The sequence below is a fragment of the Telmatherina bonti genome (genome assembly GCF_933228915.1).
Source record: "Telmatherina bonti genome assembly, chromosome: 8".
NCBI classification, from domain to species: domain Eukaryota; kingdom Metazoa; phylum Chordata; class Actinopteri; order Atheriniformes; family Telmatherinidae; genus Telmatherina; species Telmatherina bonti.
The window spans coordinates 33954091-33972235 of NC_136626.1; the positions used below are offsets into that span (position 1 = coordinate 33954091).

The 18145-nt window shown below is 43.0% G+C and overlaps 1 protein-coding gene across 1 annotated transcript in view; it reads right to left on the bottom strand.

Moving 5' to 3' along the window:
* lpp (LIM domain containing preferred translocation partner in lipoma) overlaps window positions 1-18145 on the bottom strand; it is a 240056-nt gene that overhangs the window by 88563 nt on the left and 133348 nt on the right. The window contains exon 7 of the mRNA XM_079245422.1: window positions 4490-5077. Coding sequence (XP_079101548.1) covers window positions 4490-5077 — 588 coding nt within the window. The remainder of the gene's footprint in view (window positions 1-4489; window positions 5078-18145) is intronic.

Below are 18145 nucleotides of genomic sequence, written 5' to 3' on the forward strand. Positions count from 1 at the left end.
ATGCAAATCATGGGAAAGAGTCCTGACAAGTTTGCAACCTAAAATCTCTGTTTCTGACTTACATGACTGTTACATACAGTCCTGGAGCAACCGTTGCTCTACAAGCTGACAAACCACATGAAGAAGAGAGGAGAGGAAAGACAGAGCAAGACATGGGAAGAAACTAAAGTCAACATCACGCTGACTTTTACTTGCTACAGAGATCGCAGAGAAGAGACAGGTGCAAGACAGATGAGGAATTAGCCGCAGTCACAGGACCACAGTGAGAAAATCTGCCAACTTGTAAAGTTATTTTTAATTGGTCAACATAAGAAGAAGTAAGGCTTGAAGCAACTGTGGTGTTCAGAAATATCTCCCCCAACCGTGCCTTAAAATGATTACAGGACTTTTATTACACTGCAAACAAATAAATACAACAGCTAACAACAACTCATACTCCTATAACCAACAGCGGTTAAATCCAGGTAGACAGCAGCGTCTTTCTACCTTCCTGCAGTTTGCTGCAGCATCGTATCCATTCCTAATCCAGGCAAGATCAACCGAGCGATGTAATCCAAATCCTGACAGTTGAACTGAATGTTTTGTCCTTTGCAGTAATGTGAGTGTGACAGAAATAGAACATGAAATATTATTACAGTACTTTAGTAGTCAAAACCTCTGCTTTAATGCTGTGCCTGAAACCCAAGCGTTGGAGTCGTAGGAATCACACTGGTGCAGCAGAACGTCACAGTCAAAATCAAACCTAATGAAAAGTGAAACTTCTGCAACGCATGATGGAAATCTCTTTATTTTGGGGAAAACGGATTTAATCCACTTCTTTGTGGGAGCGGAGGAATGAACTGGAAGTTTACTCACTTTGTACAGCTCTTCAGTACTTACTGGTACCTTTAAAACCACACATGTTCCCTAAAATGGTTCATTTAAAAGTATTTTGCCACAAACACCAAATAAAAAACACGCCCTTGTGGTTTTAAGATTGCTCGGTGCGGATTTTTTAACCTTTCTCAGTTCACTCATGGGGATCTATGAATCCCCAGTGCCTGCAGACCGATGATCTATGCTACCTGCTCACATCTCCACCCGCCAGCAGCGGGGCTGTTCTAGCCTCCCTGATAACCACCTGCAGTACTGCAGTAATTCAGTCTTACATGTTTCAGCCACAGAGCATTTCTCCAGAAGAGGAGGTTTAATCAGACAAGAAGCAAGATGGTTTCACTGCTTTCTAATAACTTTAGTTAACAAGACCCTGGTTCAGGACACAAACAAACCGGACCCAGCTCTACGCTCCTGGTCAGTTATTTCATACGTTCCCAGGCAGGAGCCAAGCGCAGAGGTCCCGGCTCATGACGGGTAAACGGCCGAATGTACAACTCTGAGGCGCTGGCTCATTCGGCTGTTAGCTAAGCTAGCTCATGAGTTTCTGGCCTAGTGCTCTGCAGATGTAGCTCCGGTAGCTTCAGCTCTGTATGATGTTGATGTTAATAGATCTGCAGAAACATTCACAAGCCTGTTGGGCTCTCAACAGCCTCAACAGGAAGGAACTGGTGTTTATGGTCCAAAAGTAGGGCTGCTCGATTATGTGAAAAATTATAATCACGATTATTTTGACTGAAATTGAGATCTCGATTATTTACCACAATTATCCAGTATTTATAAACAACACTGCGCGTCATGGTGTTCTAGACTCCGTGTCGTGCATTATAACCGTCTAATGCACGGTTAAGAGTTGTTTAATCTGCTTTTACCGCTTATATAGGAACTATTTTACGTTGGCCTGGATGTACGTTTTACGCCAAACAACCGCTGTCAGGCTGCAGCGCGTTTCTCTCATTCACCTGTTAAAAGACGGCTGATCTGAACCAGCTGGTTAACGTGTTGCTATGGTAACGCCCCGTAACGGAGGGATAGTACAGTGTTTAACTGGCCGAACTATGTATAGGAAAATAATGCAGCCAGTTGTCACTGACAATGGTATAAACTATGTTTAGGTGAACTTCCACAACCTACTGCAGTTATTCTACATCGACCTGCAGCCGGAGCCGACTGAGACTGGCCGCCTGGGAGTGCTTTAGGACGGGAGAGGCTCCCGCTGCTCCTTCCTTACAGTAACTGCAGAACAATATGTGCCTTCAAGTCAGTCGCCAAAACACCAGAAAAGTCTCTAATAACTCCAGTAAAAGCTGCTAGATTTGTCGCTTTTAACAAAAAAAGTCTCCAGATTTAGAGAGAAAGTCTCCAAGTTGGCAACAGTGTCTGAATGAAAGCAAAGCGACTGTGGGAGGAGTTTAAAGCACAGCGCTGCAACGCCAGAGACGCTCGATTAGCAGCTGAAGACAACAGGAGAGGAAACTGCAGAGAGAAAAATAATCACACCCTTTTAGTTTTATTATCGTTGAAAACCCAGATCGTGGTTGAGATTAAAATCTGATTATTCGCCCAGACCTATCCAAAAGTTTTCTCTCTTTTGTTTGTTTTAAACAAATCCAGAGGGCACCATATGCAAATGGTCTTGTGCAGGTCAAAAGGCAAAGTGGCCGGAAGTGGAAGTCTGACAAATATCAAGTTCCTTAAACATGTTTGACAGTTGAAACCATCATTGACCTTTCAAGGCCCTTTCACTGGCTGCAGGGATTGAGCGGTTCAAAATAATCCTCCCCTGTCAAACGTCACTCAAGCTCAAGCAGAAACACAAGCTATCATCCAGCTTAGCCTCCCTCCCGTTTCAGGAAAGATGGAGAGACTGGTGGAAATTGGTATGTTAGCCAGCAGCCATGAAATCTGTTAATTTTTTCAACTACAAAAGAGATCAAACACTGGTGGATTTGGAAACGGGGCATCCTTCAAGTGTGTTGGTGTAAAAAGCTGTTCTTCCACCTTCACTTTGGAGGGATTAGGTTTCGGGTGGCAGAGGACGGAGCAGGGTGAAGCACGGGGCAGAGCAGACGGGCTCATCAGAACAAGTCTAGATCACAGATTTTCATCCCAGCAGTTCATCTCAGTCTTCTAATGAAACTGACCTTCTATGAATACCCTCAATTATGCAAAGCAATCGCTTTAATAAAGTCTTCAATCAAAGTCACAGACCCCCAACTGACACCGACCCGGGTTTTACATAAAACCACCATTCACTCCCAGAGACTGGAGATCATTTTTGATAATGACAAACATGTAAACAGATCTTTTTAATTGACCATGTTTTGGTTTATATTCACTCCAGATTAACAGAAGCAAAAGCCAGTCTTTTTAAGAAGATTTAACACCATTTGTTGAAGGTTATAAACATGTCATGACACAGGGTCAAAGCCAGTGATGATCATACAGGCAAAGTTGACAGATTTTGCTTTCGTTCTAATCTGGTTTTGAAAATGTTTGTGGTGGGGGAGGACGGGGGCTGCATTAAGGATCTGCTACAGTGTACACTGTTAAAGAAACAGATTAGAGCAGTGGATGAACATATTTTAAAAGAGAGTAGAATCAACCAGGATTTGTTTCACGTTGCATTTTTGAGTTCCCTTTCTCTGTTTTAAAGCACTTAAATAAAGCAGGGTGGGGGGTGGGGGGTCCTGAGGTGGCACAGAGCCCATTAGCTTGCTTCAGTATATCCTTGGGAAAGGAAGACAAATATATACATATAGAGAACAAGCTCTGTCTGTAAAATTAGTGATTTGCTTTTATCTGAAATCAAAGAGATGCTCACAAATCTATTAAACGACACCTTTTGTTTTTTTAATAATGCATCATACTGGGACCAAAGTGAGCTTTTCAAGCAAAATGTAGACTTTGTTTTGAACAAATATAATTAGACTTATTTTTAAAATACTTGCTGCATTGCTGAAGCTAATTTGTATTTAGTAAAGTACAGTCCTTGATGAGGTATTCCCCGAGGCTGAGAGGCCCAGTTTGTATTTTCAACCAGCATAAAATCCTTGAATTAAAGAAAACTCAAGGGCCCTCCACTTTCCAGAGATCGTCGAAGGCTGGATATATTGAGATTAGAATAGATATCTCTGTGGCATACACTAGTCTGCTCTGAGGGATATTAGTATTTTGTGATTCTCCTCAGGAAAGTACAGTTCTATAAAAAGGTTTTGTACTCAATCCGGTGTATTGTCATGTTTTCTTTTTACATTAAATTCCATTTTTCTCTGTGCTGTCGCTAAATCTGGCTTTTGAGTTCTGTGCTAATAACAAGCAGGCTGTCTTCAGCCTGTAGGGTGCCAAATCAATGATCTTTTAGACTAAATGTGAGACTTTTAGCTTTTGTCATGGGCAGATAAGCTAATCAGATCGAATATATGCTTGAAGGAGCCATGCTTATAAAAAGAAAGAAAAGGGAGCTGGGAGATGACTGGACTACTCAGCTAACTACCATAAGAACTGGAGGTTTCATGGTAGTAACTGGAGACCAGGCCTTCTTTCATCCACATTATCTAACAACTGACCCTTGTATGAGAAGGAAAATCATGATTCATGAAGAAAGTGTTCATACCTTTGGTGGAACAGAAGGTCCAAAGGTGTATGAAGTCAAGCTTGGAGGCACGTCTGTGATATAGGTCTTTTTGGGGCCCGGGGGCTGGTATGCTTGGGCCGGCACTGGCTCAGGTCTCCTGGAGCCTACTCCACCTATTTGGGGTGCTCCTGGGTGTAGCTGTTCTTGATGCACCATCGGTGAAAATCCAGGCTGCGGTGGTCCATATGCAAAGTCAGGACCCCTGGGCTGAGCTGGCATGTACTGCACCTGTCCGGGACTGCGAATCGGCTGGGGGCCAATATGGTGCCCCGCTGGGGCTTGGTGCTGAGGCCCGGGTTGGGCCGACCTCACCTGGACATTGAAAGTAGGCTGGCTTGGGGTTGATGCTGTGGTGTAGGAGGCAGGGACGGGCTGAGGAGCCATTTGGCTTTGTGGCTTGGCCACTGGGCTGACGGAGGAAGGTGGGATGGACGAGACCCCTCCTGAGGCCTGAGGTTTGGGGGTGGACTTTTTGGTAGCAGTCAAAGGTGGTTGAGTTGGGATGACCATACGCTTATAACCAGTCACTGGAGTGTTGGGAGTGGAGCCAGCTGATGACCCAGCATTCTGAAAAACAGCAGAAAGAAACTGCTTAATAAAAATCAAACCAAAGAAAATGGAAAATTGTTTTCCCTTCAGAGTATCAAGTACAACCAAAGTGAGTATATCTAAAGTCCTGTTAGGCCCTTATGTACTAAGAAGACAAGCCCCCATCAGGTACTGAAGCACCAATGAACAACCGACTCTCTTGCATTGCAGAATGGAATAGACCTTTATCAATGGGAAATATACCATGGGAAAATTCAGCATTACAGCAAGTACTCCTTAAAGGACAAAAAATATGTAAATGTTAAAAGCAGGGTAGGAGATCCCAGAAAAACAGTTCAAGCAAGTTGCATTTTGAAAATACACAACTCCAAATCCTTTTGTCTGACATTTCCCCAAAGCTACGCCTCCAAAGCATAGAAACACGCGATACTTGTTCCTGTGGGGGTGGGGGGCAAAAACACCTCATACCTACTGCCAAGCCTGGCGGTGGATGATCTGGGGTTAATCTGCACCCACTGAGTAAACCATGAACTCCTCTGGGTACCAATGTATTCTAGACTCTAATGTGACCCCACGCGTCTAACAGCTGAAGTTTGGCTGAAACTGGATCACATGGCAGGACGATGCAGATCTATACGACAGGTCTATGAGAAGGAGGCTGAAAAATAAAAGAATAAATGTGTTGCAACGATCCAGTGAAAGTCCAGATGTCTGTCTCACTGAAACCTTTAATGGGACCTTCAAGGAGCTCAGCAGAACTGCATGCTGCAAGTCTAAATGAAACCAAGCTATTTTGTGAAAAATGAGTTTGCCCCAACTACAGAAAACCAACGTTAAACTGATAATATTATACATAAAACCATGACTACATGTTATAGCTGCTAAAGGTGTTTCTACAAACTGCTGAATCACATGAAGTTTAGTTATCAATACCGTTTCTGAATTTTGGCTCAGGTCTTGTTTATGGAAAAGCCCAGTAAGTCCCACTGCCATTGATTTGAGGCTGTATGGATGTTATACATACTGGGAACCCAAGGATCCAACGATAAGCATGTATGACAATAAATCTGGTTGACAAATTAGAATAGATCAGCTAAAATGAATAAAGAATATTCTAAATTGTGTACAATGACACTTTGTGCCTAAATGTGACAGTGAAGCCATAGGTCTGCTGTATTTTGTATTCTACAGCCTTTTACTGATAGTGCAGTTCATGCTTTAAAAGATTATCCACCCAGCTTCACTCTGCTGTACGGCTACCTCGACAGCAGAGGCTCAGCACCGTCCACAGCTACATATAATCTACGGCTAATAAAGCAGGAGGAGGGGGGGAATAAATTGCTTGGCAGAGGATACTATGACAGCGGATTGGCAACAGCAAACGACACTTGTGCTGACTGCAGCTGCTTGGACAGTAAAGATGTTAAATCACTGAAATTTGTGGCGCTGGTGTTCCTGGGAAGAGATGGCTGTAAAGCAGCAGCGTACGCCTCTGCTGAGATCCTGGCTGGAGCATTTTCATTGGCAACAGCTCATGTGCGGGCAAAATTATATCAAAATACAGCAAATAAAAACAGAGAGAATAACACTCAGATGTCAGAGGCTTCTGTCCCAAGTGTCTCTCATGTAAGTAATAACGGTTTTCCACCAGCACTACGTATCGGTGTCAGACGTTCAGCCATTCTAAAAAAGGTCTATCATTAACCTTGGATGGCCTTATTAGGTTACTGCCTGAAGCCAAAAAATCAGAGTCAATTACTAAATTTGCAGCACTAGGGGAACAAAAATGAACACTTGTAGTCTTGCCTTCCAAAATGGGGCAGAGCAACAACTCCAATTGATCTCCTCTTAAAGGTGATCAAAGCCTGCTGCACAGAAATGCCACAAATGTTTTGCTCCCCTTCTAAAGGCTTGTTTAAGATGAAGAAAAAACACTTTCTCTCATTTCAGTGAGAAAGTGCGTCGTATCCTCCTAATGCATTGTACAAAAAGAATTCTGAGTTTTGGTGAATGCATCAACTTTGTCTAAATCCCATCTAATCTAAGTCAGAGGGAAGCCCCTGAGGAGCCATTAAAAGCTCCAGAAAATATTTTCTCGCTCAGCTTTCTGTCTCAGTGATTAGCGCTGATGTTTATTTAAAGCGTCTGTCTGCATATGTATGGAAACAGCTTCACTTTGCCCTTTAGGAAGTGATATTACTTAATTTAAATGTTTCATGGGTTTTAAATACTCTAGATTATTAATTTATCTTTAAGGCCTTAGAACCTACACCAACATTTAGTTTGCAGAGCACTGGAAATGCAAATTGGCCCCCTCAAAATAATTACACTGTCATGGTGCATTTTCCACAAATTACATTAAGAGAATAGATTTATCCCTTTCTGAGGGTGATGAAACTGATCAAATGTGCAGAATCTGAACAAAAAATGTCTCTGTAGTGGAAAAAATGTACAAATTGAATTAAGTTTGCTCCGTTTTTGACAGTTTTATGTTGGTAAGCGCATTCAGAGATCAAGTAAGGATGAGATTAATATGTAGGATAACACTAATAAATCAGAGATTGATGAAAAACTGAAGGAAAAAACTGAAACGCATGAATCTTAAAGAAGTTTGCTCCATGGAAATTTAAAAGAAGGTATGGTGATGAGTTTAAGTTTAAATATACACCACTGTGTGCAAAACCACAATTAAAACCTGTTGTTGTGTTCTGAGGCCAAAATAATAATAATCTTTCCACTGCTGGTGTGTATACGGTGGGTATAAAAAGTATTCACACAGTTCTGAAATTCCAGGTTTTTTCCAAAAAATGAAACCATAAACAATTATTTCAAAATGTTCCCCACCTTTAATTTGACCTACAACCTGAAGAAACCACCTAAACGATTTCATAAAGAGAAATAAATAAACAAATAAAATGCTGTTTGTGGAAGTTTATAGGCCACATATTAGTATATAAAAGCTGGATGTGCTGCCAGCTTTTATGAAAAGGAATTTCTGGGAAGTTCTGGTTATGACTACAGCCTCCCCGTGTTCTCCACATGTCTGATGTCTGGGATTAGGTCTGAAGACTGGAGATTTTTTTTTTTTTTACGGATAAAAACATCCAAGCCTGGCTATAATCTGCAGAAAAATGCATGAAGTCTCATCAAAGCATGTGGAGAAAATGTGTTCTGCTCTGACTGAGGTTGAAAGTTTTTGGCGCAATGACAAAAGAAAAAACACTTAAAATCCCCAGAAGAACAGCATGTCCACAGCGAAGCACGGTGGTGGCAGTACCATGCTGTGGGGTTGCTTTCTCTCAAGCTGGATCTGGGGATTGGGTGAAGGTGGGGGAAGTTTTGACCAGTTCCAGATACTGGACATTGTTGGTCCAAAACCATCAGGCTTTGTTCTAGACAGCTGAAACTGGGGAGATATTTTGCCTTTCAGCATGACAATACCTCAGGCAGACATCCAGATCAATAAAAGTAGAGCTTCAGAAAGGAAAAGGAAGTTCTGAGACAGTTCTGCCAGAACCAAAAAACTAAATCCAACAGAAGATCTGAGAGATGAAGGTCTGAGAACACTAGACGTCCTCCCAATATAACCGATATGGAGCAACAAAGACTGGGTAAACACAGTCGAGTACGCTGTAATTTACTGACGCTTGAGCTGAATGCAGTTACATATTATCCCAATTAATATTCCCTGAGAGCAGACATAGCAGCTAGCCTTGGCTTTCTATGAATAAAAAGCTTTCTCAGGTCAGTTTATATGAAACAGTCAATGACTGTATATTCAATTTTTTCCAATTTATTTATTGAAAAATAGAAACTAAGCAAATGAATATGCATTTTCACGTAAACATGCAAAGATTATAGCCAATAACTAATTTCCATCATCAGTCCAGAGGCAGATGGACCTGAAACGGTAAATACTCGGGGTGGGTCCATTCACTATTTAGTCAGTTCAACAATGATCCAGCATGTGCAGATTCATTTATAATTTAGTAAGGATTAAACGACGAGGAGCCGTGCATTAGACGATTATAATGCACAACACGGAGTCTAGAACAGCACGACGCACAGACTTGAGATATTTAATCCACTTATACCATGGTATCACGCAATAAACATTTAATAACAAATTATATTTCTTTCTTACAACACTTGCTAAATATGCTAAAGTATAGGAACTATTTCATGTTGGCCTTGATGGACTTTTTATGCCAAACAACCGCTGTCAGGCTGCAGCGTGTTTCTCTCGTTCACCTGTTAAAAGACAGCTGATCTGATCTTTCATCAGTTTGCCTCCACTGTCCAGGCAACAAATAAAAACAGAACCAAGCAAGGAAGCTAGCAGCTAGCAGCTAGCATTGCTGGTACTGCTGAGCGTGACATTTATCAGGTTTAAAGGCCCGCATTCAAAACATTCTGGTTTTTATGTGCATGAGAATGGACAAGTCCTGAATAAGACTTAATCTATATACAAGTTGTATAAAAAGTCACTTTCTAAAGGATTTCTGACAGTAATATGTGTCCACATATCCTGTGTTTGAGGCCCAAAATAAAAGAGTTCTGTCACTGCTCTCACTTGCTTCACTTTTTTGCCGAATGTTTGTATGAACAGGTGAGTCTGAGATCTTTCTTTTTGTGACCTCACACAGGGAAATAGCCACTCCCCCCGGTAGTGGATGCTGCCACTGACCGGTCCCCCGGCTAGCTGAGCCTGCCATCTGAAATCCCTGAGTGTGCATGACTGAGTGTTGCGTGGATTTGCAATGTCACATCGGTAGAAATGATCAGGGTTTATATGCATGACCTTAATTTTTTTCTTTTAAAAAAAGACCCCCAAAAGGTCCGTTTTGCCAATTACTTGCTGCAGACTTGCAGCATGGGTCTGAATTCACGCTGAGTCTCTAACGCCTCCCTCCACACACACACACACACAACACACACCATTTCAGTAAAAGTTTTCTCAAACCCCTTCAGAAAAGTTAACCTTCGCTCTGCACCATAATTCAGACTGACTTTGCAAACAACTTAAGTGTGAAATTTCACAGAGATTCTCAAGAAAGCCTTTTGACACATTAAAAAAGATTAGGAGAGACTATACAAGCCTTGGAGGGGGGCTGAGTGAAACTGTTAACTCTGCATTTCAAACCACGAGGGTGGGGGATTTTTTCTCTCCTTTTTTTCCAGAAAGCTGGGGGAAAGCCCCTGAAGAGGAAGAAGTTCTCGTGGCATCTTTTTAGACTAATCTAAGACCTTGGATATTCCTCTCCAAACTTTCTCCTGCTTCTTATTCGCATGACGCAGCTGCTCTTCCACTTGTGTCTCTGCCATCCTATTTGCATGTGTCCGTTTCAGCATTTACACAACGGCCATGGAGGAATCCCCCAGCCAACACAGCCGATCACCGCTCTTCCCTCCACTTTCATCTCATCTCGGTGCATTCAAGCACAATCGTCTTGTGTAACTGGCAGTCGGCCTCCGTACAGTCATCAAATAGCTCCTATCAATCCTCCTACTAAAATAGTTCCAGATAAGGCACATTAAAAATGATTAAACACCGTCTCTGGAGCGCCGTGAGACCTCCAGCTGTTTCAGGCTATCGCTTCATTTGCAGATAGTGTTCACACACTGAGACCTTCTTGCTCCCTCCATCTTTCATCTGCATATCACACTCTTTTTTGTTCTTTTCCTTCAAGTGATGGTTACACGACAACCGTCGCTTCTACAAGAAAATCCAACCAAATACAGACCAATTTATTCACATTTGATCCTTGTTGAAGCTTTCATTTTGTTGTATATTTGATTTATTTACAGCGAGGATGGTGCTGCTACTGCAGGTAAAAATGCATTCACCAGAGTCTTCATTAGGACCACCTGAACAACACTAATATCTAACCAGCCAATCACAAGGCAGCAACTCAACACATCTAGTCATGTAGATGTGTTGATTCCTCCTGTCAGTAAGAACAGGAAACTGAGGCTACAATTCACACAGACTCACCAGAACTGGACAATAGAAGATGGAGAAACGTTGCTGGTCTGATGAGTCTCCAGTTCAGCTCCACATTCACATGGTAGGATCAGAATCTGCTGGAAACATCATGACAACATGGATCCATCCTGCCGTCAGGATCAACGCTTCAGGCTGCTGCTGGTGGAATGGTGGGGGGAGGTTTTCTGGTCCCACTTTGGTCCCCTTAGTACCAACATGACCTGGTTTAACCTCCACAGCCTACCTGAGTCCTGCTGCTGACCATGTCCATCCCTTTCTGAGCACAGTGTAGCATCTTCTGATGGAAACTTCCAGCAGGATGATGCACCATGTCACAAAGCTCACATCATCTCCACCATGACGATGAGTTCACTGTCCTCCAACGGCTCCACAGTCACCAGATCTACATCCAGCAGAGCAGCTTTGGGACGTGGTGGAACGCGAGATTCTCATCATGATGAGGTGGAACGGGAGATTCTCATCATGATGAGGTGGAACGGGAGATTCTCATCATGATGAGGTGGAACAGGAGATTCTCATGGTGATGAGGTGGAACGGGAGATTCTCATCATGATGAGGTGGAACGGGAGGTTCTCATGGTGATGAGGTGGAACGGGAGATTCTCATCATGAGGTGGAACGGGAGATTCTCATCAGGATGAGGTGGAACGGGAGATTCTCATCACGATGAGGTGGAACGGGAGATTCTCATCATGATGTGGTGGAACGGGAGATTCTCATGGTGATGAGGTGGAACGGGAGATTCTCATGGTGATGTGGTGGAACGGGAGATTCTCATCATGATGAGGTGGAACGGGAGATTCTCATGGTGATGAGGTGGAACGAGAGATTCTCATCATGATGTGGTGGAACGGGAGATTCTCATCATGATGAGGTGGAACGGGAGATTCTCATCATGATGAGGTGGAACGGGAGATTCTCATGGTGATGAGGTGGAACGGGAGATTCTCATCATGATGAGGTGGAACGGGAGATTCTCATCATGATGAGGTGGAACGGGAGATTCTCATGGTGATGAGGTGGAACGGGAGATTCTCATCATGATGTGGTGGAACGGGAGATTCTCATCATGATGAGGTGGAACGGGAGATTCTCATCATGATGAGGTGGAACGGGAGATTCTCATCATGATGAGGTGGAACGGGAGATTCTCATCATGATGAGGTGGAACGGGAGATTCTCATCATGATGAGGTGGAACGGGAGATTCTCATGGTGATGTGGTGGAACGGGAGATTCTCATCATGATGAGGTGGAACGGGAGATTCTCATCATGATGAGGTGGAACGGGAGATTCTCATGGTGATGAGGTGGAACGGGAGATTCTCATCATGATGAGGTGGAACGGGAGATTCTCATCATGATGAGGTGGAACGGGAGATTCTCATGGTGATGAGGTGGAACGGGAGATTCTCATCATGATGTGGTGGAACGGGAGATTCTCATCATGATGAGGTGGAACGGGAGATTCTCATCATGATGAGGTGGAACGGGAGATTCTCATCATGATGTGGTGGAACGGGAGATTCTCATCATGATGAGGTGGAACGGGAGATTCTCATCATGATGAGGTGGAACGGGAGATTCTCATGGTGATGAGGTGGAACGGAAGATTCTCATCATGATGAGGTGGAACGGGAGATTCTCATCATGATGAGGTGGAACGGGAGATTCTCATGGTGATGAGGTGGAACGGAAGATTCTCATCATGATGAGGTGGAACGGGAGATTCTCATCATGATGAGGTGGAACGGGAGATTCTCATGGTGATGAGGTGGAACGGGAGATTCTCATCATGATGAGGTGGAACGGGAGATTCTCATGGTGATGAGGTGGAACGGGAGATTCTCATGGTGATGAGGTGGAACGGGAGATTCTCATCATGATGAGGTGGAACGGGAGATTCTCATCATGATGAGGTGGAACGGGAGATTCTCATGGTGATGAGGTGGAACGGAAGATTCTCATCATGGTGAGGTGGAACGGGAGATTCTCATCATGATGAGGTGGAACGGGAGATTCTCATGGTGATGAGGTGGAACGGGAGATTCTCATCACGATGAGGTGGAACGGGAGATTCTCATGGTGATGAGGTGGAACGGGAGATTCTCATCATGATGAGGTGGAACGGGAGATTCTCATGGTGATGAGGTGGAACGGAAGATTCTCATCATGATGAGGTGGAACGGGAGATTCTCATCATGATGAGGTGGAACGGGAGATTCTCATGGTGATGAGGTGGAACGGGAGATTCTCATCATGATGAGGTGGAACGGGAGATTCTCATGGTGATGAGGTGGAACGGGAGATTCTCATGGTGATGAGGTGGAACGGGAGATTCTCATGGTGATGAGGTGGAACGGGAGATTCTCATCATGATGAGGTGGAACGGGAGATTCTCATCATGATGAGGTGGAACGGGAGATTCTCATGGTGATGAGGTGGAACGGAAGATTCTCATCATGATGAGGTGGAACGGGAGATTCTCATCATGATGAGGTGGAACGGGAGATTCTCATGGTGATGAGGTGGAACGGGAGATTCTCATCACGATGAGGTGGAACGGGAGATTCTCATGGTGATGAGGTGGAACGGGAGATTCTCATGGTGATGAGGTGGAACGGGAGATTCTCATCATGCTGAGGTGGAACGGGAGATTCTCATCATGATGAGGTGGAACGGGAGATTCTCATCATGATGAGGTGGAACGGGAGATTCTCATCATGATGTGGTGGAACGGGAGATTCTCATCATGATGTGGTGGAACGGGAGATTCTCATCATGATGTGGTGGAACGGGAGATTCTCATCATGATGAGGTGGAACGGGAGATTCTCATGGTGATGAGGTGGAACGGGAGATTCTCATGGTGATGAGGTGGAACGGGAGATTCTCATGGTGATGAGGTGGAACGGGAGATTCTCATGAGCCCCCCCCAGCTCGGTAGGCGTTTCTGTGTGGAGTCTGCATGTTCTCCCCGTCGATGCGGGGTCTCCGGCGTCCCCCCGTCCAAACACAGGTATGTTAGGTTAACTGTAACCTGTTCAGGGTGCACCTGCCTATCGCCTGCTAACTGCTGGGATAGACTGCAGATTCCCCGGGAGCCTGATATAGTGTGATGTCAGAAATAGTATAATACAGATGAATGAATGAATGATACGGCCACAACCGTTATGTTTTCAACCACGTCCACCTCTTCCAGTAACTCCAGATCAGACCAGCCATGTGTTCATGACACACAGATTTTTTCCTTTAACACCAAAATGAGGCAGCAGTGAAGCCATGAAGTCTAAGTTTTACATTTCAGTTATATAACGCTTTAAAAAACTGGGTTTCAGGGGGGAAAAGTATGTAATATTTCTAAGATGATGTAACAACATCATACAAAGTAGGGCGTATTACTCACTGATGCAACTAAAAAAATCATTTTCAGGGCTACTGCATGAGAAAAAAAAGTGCATGAGAGTCACCGATCGTGACACGTCTGCAGGCCATGTCTACAAGAAAGCGGGGGGGTGGGGATGTGTGTGTTGTGGAGCGCTCACGCAGCAGAAACTAATTGTTTCATTCACCTCCTGCAGACCAGTCTCTCACCACACATCCCTGACTCATCTCTAATGAGCTTTCATGCACTTGTGACCTCCTCCAGCTGCAGGAGGTGAAACACTGTTGGAAAAAAAAGTCAGTGGCTTACAGTCCAACAATCCCCGTCACCGCTGTTGTATCGGGAGCTGTGCGCAGTTGCGTGCGTTCTGTGGGCTCGCGCATGTTATCAGAAAGATGGGTAATATGCAGGGACAGCAGTTGATGGTAAGCCTTTTAGCACTGTTACTAGGGCTTTGTGATATAAAGAGGCAGGTTACACTGACTGCCACAGCTTCCTCGCTCAAACTACATTTGTCATTGGTTCACCCTGTAAATAAAAGACAAAGGGGTGAAGCTATGCAGCGTATTTGACTAACGAGCATTGACGGAACACAGTAAGCGCCTGTAGGCATGCTCCTCTTCCCACAGTTGGCTGCCCCTGTCAAAACTCAGAACCTGCTGCCAGATTGGTAAATAGATGCCACCGGCAACATCTCTGCTCCACGCAGCAGCAAAGCAATCATACTATTACAGCTTTTAAAACAAACCGAGAGGAAGAAGTTAAACAGCACCCAGCCCTGCTGCGACGCCGCTGCAGCGTCAGGTCAGCCTGTTGAGATGAAGAGGGAAAATAAAAGCATGCACGCAATCGCACCCGGAGCCCCCAGAGAAGAATATCCATTGCAAAAAATAGCTGGCAGGCCTTGACACTCTGCACCAATGACAGCAGCAGGAGAGAATCTTCCTGAGCTGTCGCTGCAGAAGAGGAAGCCGCAATTTAAATAGCACATGTGCAACATGCTCTTCGGCTGTGTTTGAAGTTGCCCCGGCGAGCACGGCGGTGGCTGACCTCGGCGTTCGCAGGGGGAGCACGCAATAAACCAGCAATGATGCATCTCTCTGAACTCGTTTGAGGGTTCAGATGTTTGTCTCCTGGAGAAAAGCTGGGAATAAAAAGCTTCACTGAGGAGTGAGACGTGTTTCTACAGGAAGCTGAGTCCAAACATTCATTTCAACAAGATGAAATTAACCAGAATGATGCGAGTTTGTAGAACTTAAACTTGTCCTCAAATCGGTGGAAATCACTGGTGATGATTCACAGGATGAGTTCAAGGTCGCCTGGCTAAGACACCAAAATATGTTTTTTTTCATAGTTTCTGCATATGGAGAGCCATTTTGGCTGCACCTAACGCAAACTAAAGACCATGAAGACCCCCCAACGCAGGCACCCAGTTAAATGGGCCTTCCACAGCCGTCGCCCCAGAACTGAATACTCTGTGGTTCCTCGGGCTGTGACGATATGCTTTTGTCCCGATTCGATTCCGATTTTTTTAAATGCCGATTCAATTTAAATTGCGATTCTCAAAATTCTTCGATAATACTGATTTTTGTAGATTAAAAACAAAAAATAAATTATAAAACTTTTTTTTGCGAGTATTTTTCTTTATTTCAGTCGGGAGAAAACAACCCAGTCGCCAGACCATCATTCTGCTGCTATAACGCCCAAGAAGACAAGTAAAAAGAACAATAAAACCAATAAAAATGACAAGAATTTTATAATAGATTCATTTTATTTCATTGACAAAAAAAAAAAAAAAAAAGAAGAGAAAAAAAACCTATTTTTTTGGTAAAAATTCGATTTTAAAATTGAGAAACAAAAAAATCCAGATTTTTGATTTGTTCGATTAGATTTTCCCACCCTGAGTGGTTCCTGACAGATCAGGCGAAATGCTCCGAAACGCTGGCGGTGAACCTCCCTGCTGTTAGCTGAAGACGTTAAACGCAGCGGGAATCGATGTGTACATGATATTTGCTGACTTCTCTGTTACGCTGCTGGTTTGTAACACCAGGATGACCAAGACAAACAGTTTTATGTCATTAATTGTTGAAATGACTAGAAAGGTAAAGAAATGAAATTTTCTCAGCAGGAAGTGGAGAACAGACCTGTCGGGTCGGGTAAACTGCCTGTTTATATCTACAATATGTTCCAAACAAAAACTACAGTAAAAGGTGAATTATCGCTCAGCATGGAGAACAAAATCAGGTTTGTTTTTTTGTTTTTTTAATTTTTTGCTGAAAACTGCTTCCTTCACATAAGATTTGAAGGTAAAGATCATGAAGGGTCACATTCAATGAGTTTTGACCCTTTATACTTTTTATTTAAATATAAATGAAAAACATTATTTAAAACAAAACAACAGAAACGTTTTAGTTTTTACAACTGGAAGATGACCTTGACTTTATAGTTTATATTAATAATTTAAACCTCTTTAGCATTTTCTTTGGACGAGTTCATGTTTTCAGTGTGTGATAAGAATTCCTGATTTCATTATTATTAAGTTACAAAACAATAAATTACTTTTAATTTCTTCTTTTAAAAGAAGTTGTCAACCTTTCGTTCTCCAGATTTAAGCGTCACTAAAAAAAAACTTGTTTTTAATTTAGTTTTATTCACCAAATATATTTATTATTTAAAGCTAAGGTTACATTTTACAGATAAAACATCAGTTTATTGTGTTCATTCATTAAAGACCAGATTGGTGTGACCAGAGAGAAAGCTGTCACAACAGACAAACACACTCCTGCGTGCATTCAGTCAACCAAACTCAACAAGCAGTAAGTGCGTGCTCCAAAGTGTTGTCGTTTATGGTAAGTAAAGCAAAAACACACATTATTATTACAGCTGAATCCCCACTAATAAAGCTGCTGGTATCTACATGATCTTCAGAGATTTTTACATCTTTCTGTGGGAAACTTAGAGACTTTGTTTCTGAAGAACTCCGTTAAAGTTATGATTTTATTATTCTGTTTATCACTGATACAGATGACCGTGTGGAAGTACTTGAACCTACTTCGCTGTAATTGGTTACTTTTTATTCATGACGTTGGACAAAGAAGCACATCAAAAGTTTGCACATAAACATAACAGATGTCCTGATCAGCTGCCTCCTCAATAATCTTACCAGTACCTGTTGCCCAGTCATACTTCTCATGCCCCGCAGCTCTCGCGGTCTCTATGAAACCTGTCATTTATACCCGCGGATCAATCAGAGTGAGCGCTTCGGATGCAACAGGTAGCACCGGTTCTGCCCTGAACTGCTAGCTGCTCAGAGAGACAACTTTTAAAAATTCCTGGATCCAAACGGTGATCCGGATCACCACCAAAATGAAATCACTTCTTCCTTTCCATGTTTCCAACAACTCCTGAAAATTTCATGAAAATTCGTCCATAACTTTTTGAGTTATCTTGAACGCAAACAAACAACTAAACACTGGTAAAAAACATCACCTCATTGGTGGAGGTAATAATAACTTCACTGCTGATTTAGCTGCTTCATAAAGAGATGCTAAATGTTAGCATAACTAGACAAATTTCAGGTCCGTTAGGCATAAACTTGCAGAATGTAAATGACTTCCAAATGCATGACTTCAGTGTATTAATCCAGTTTTGGAAGATTTGATTCAAACTGTGTGAATCAGAATAAAGACCTGTTTAT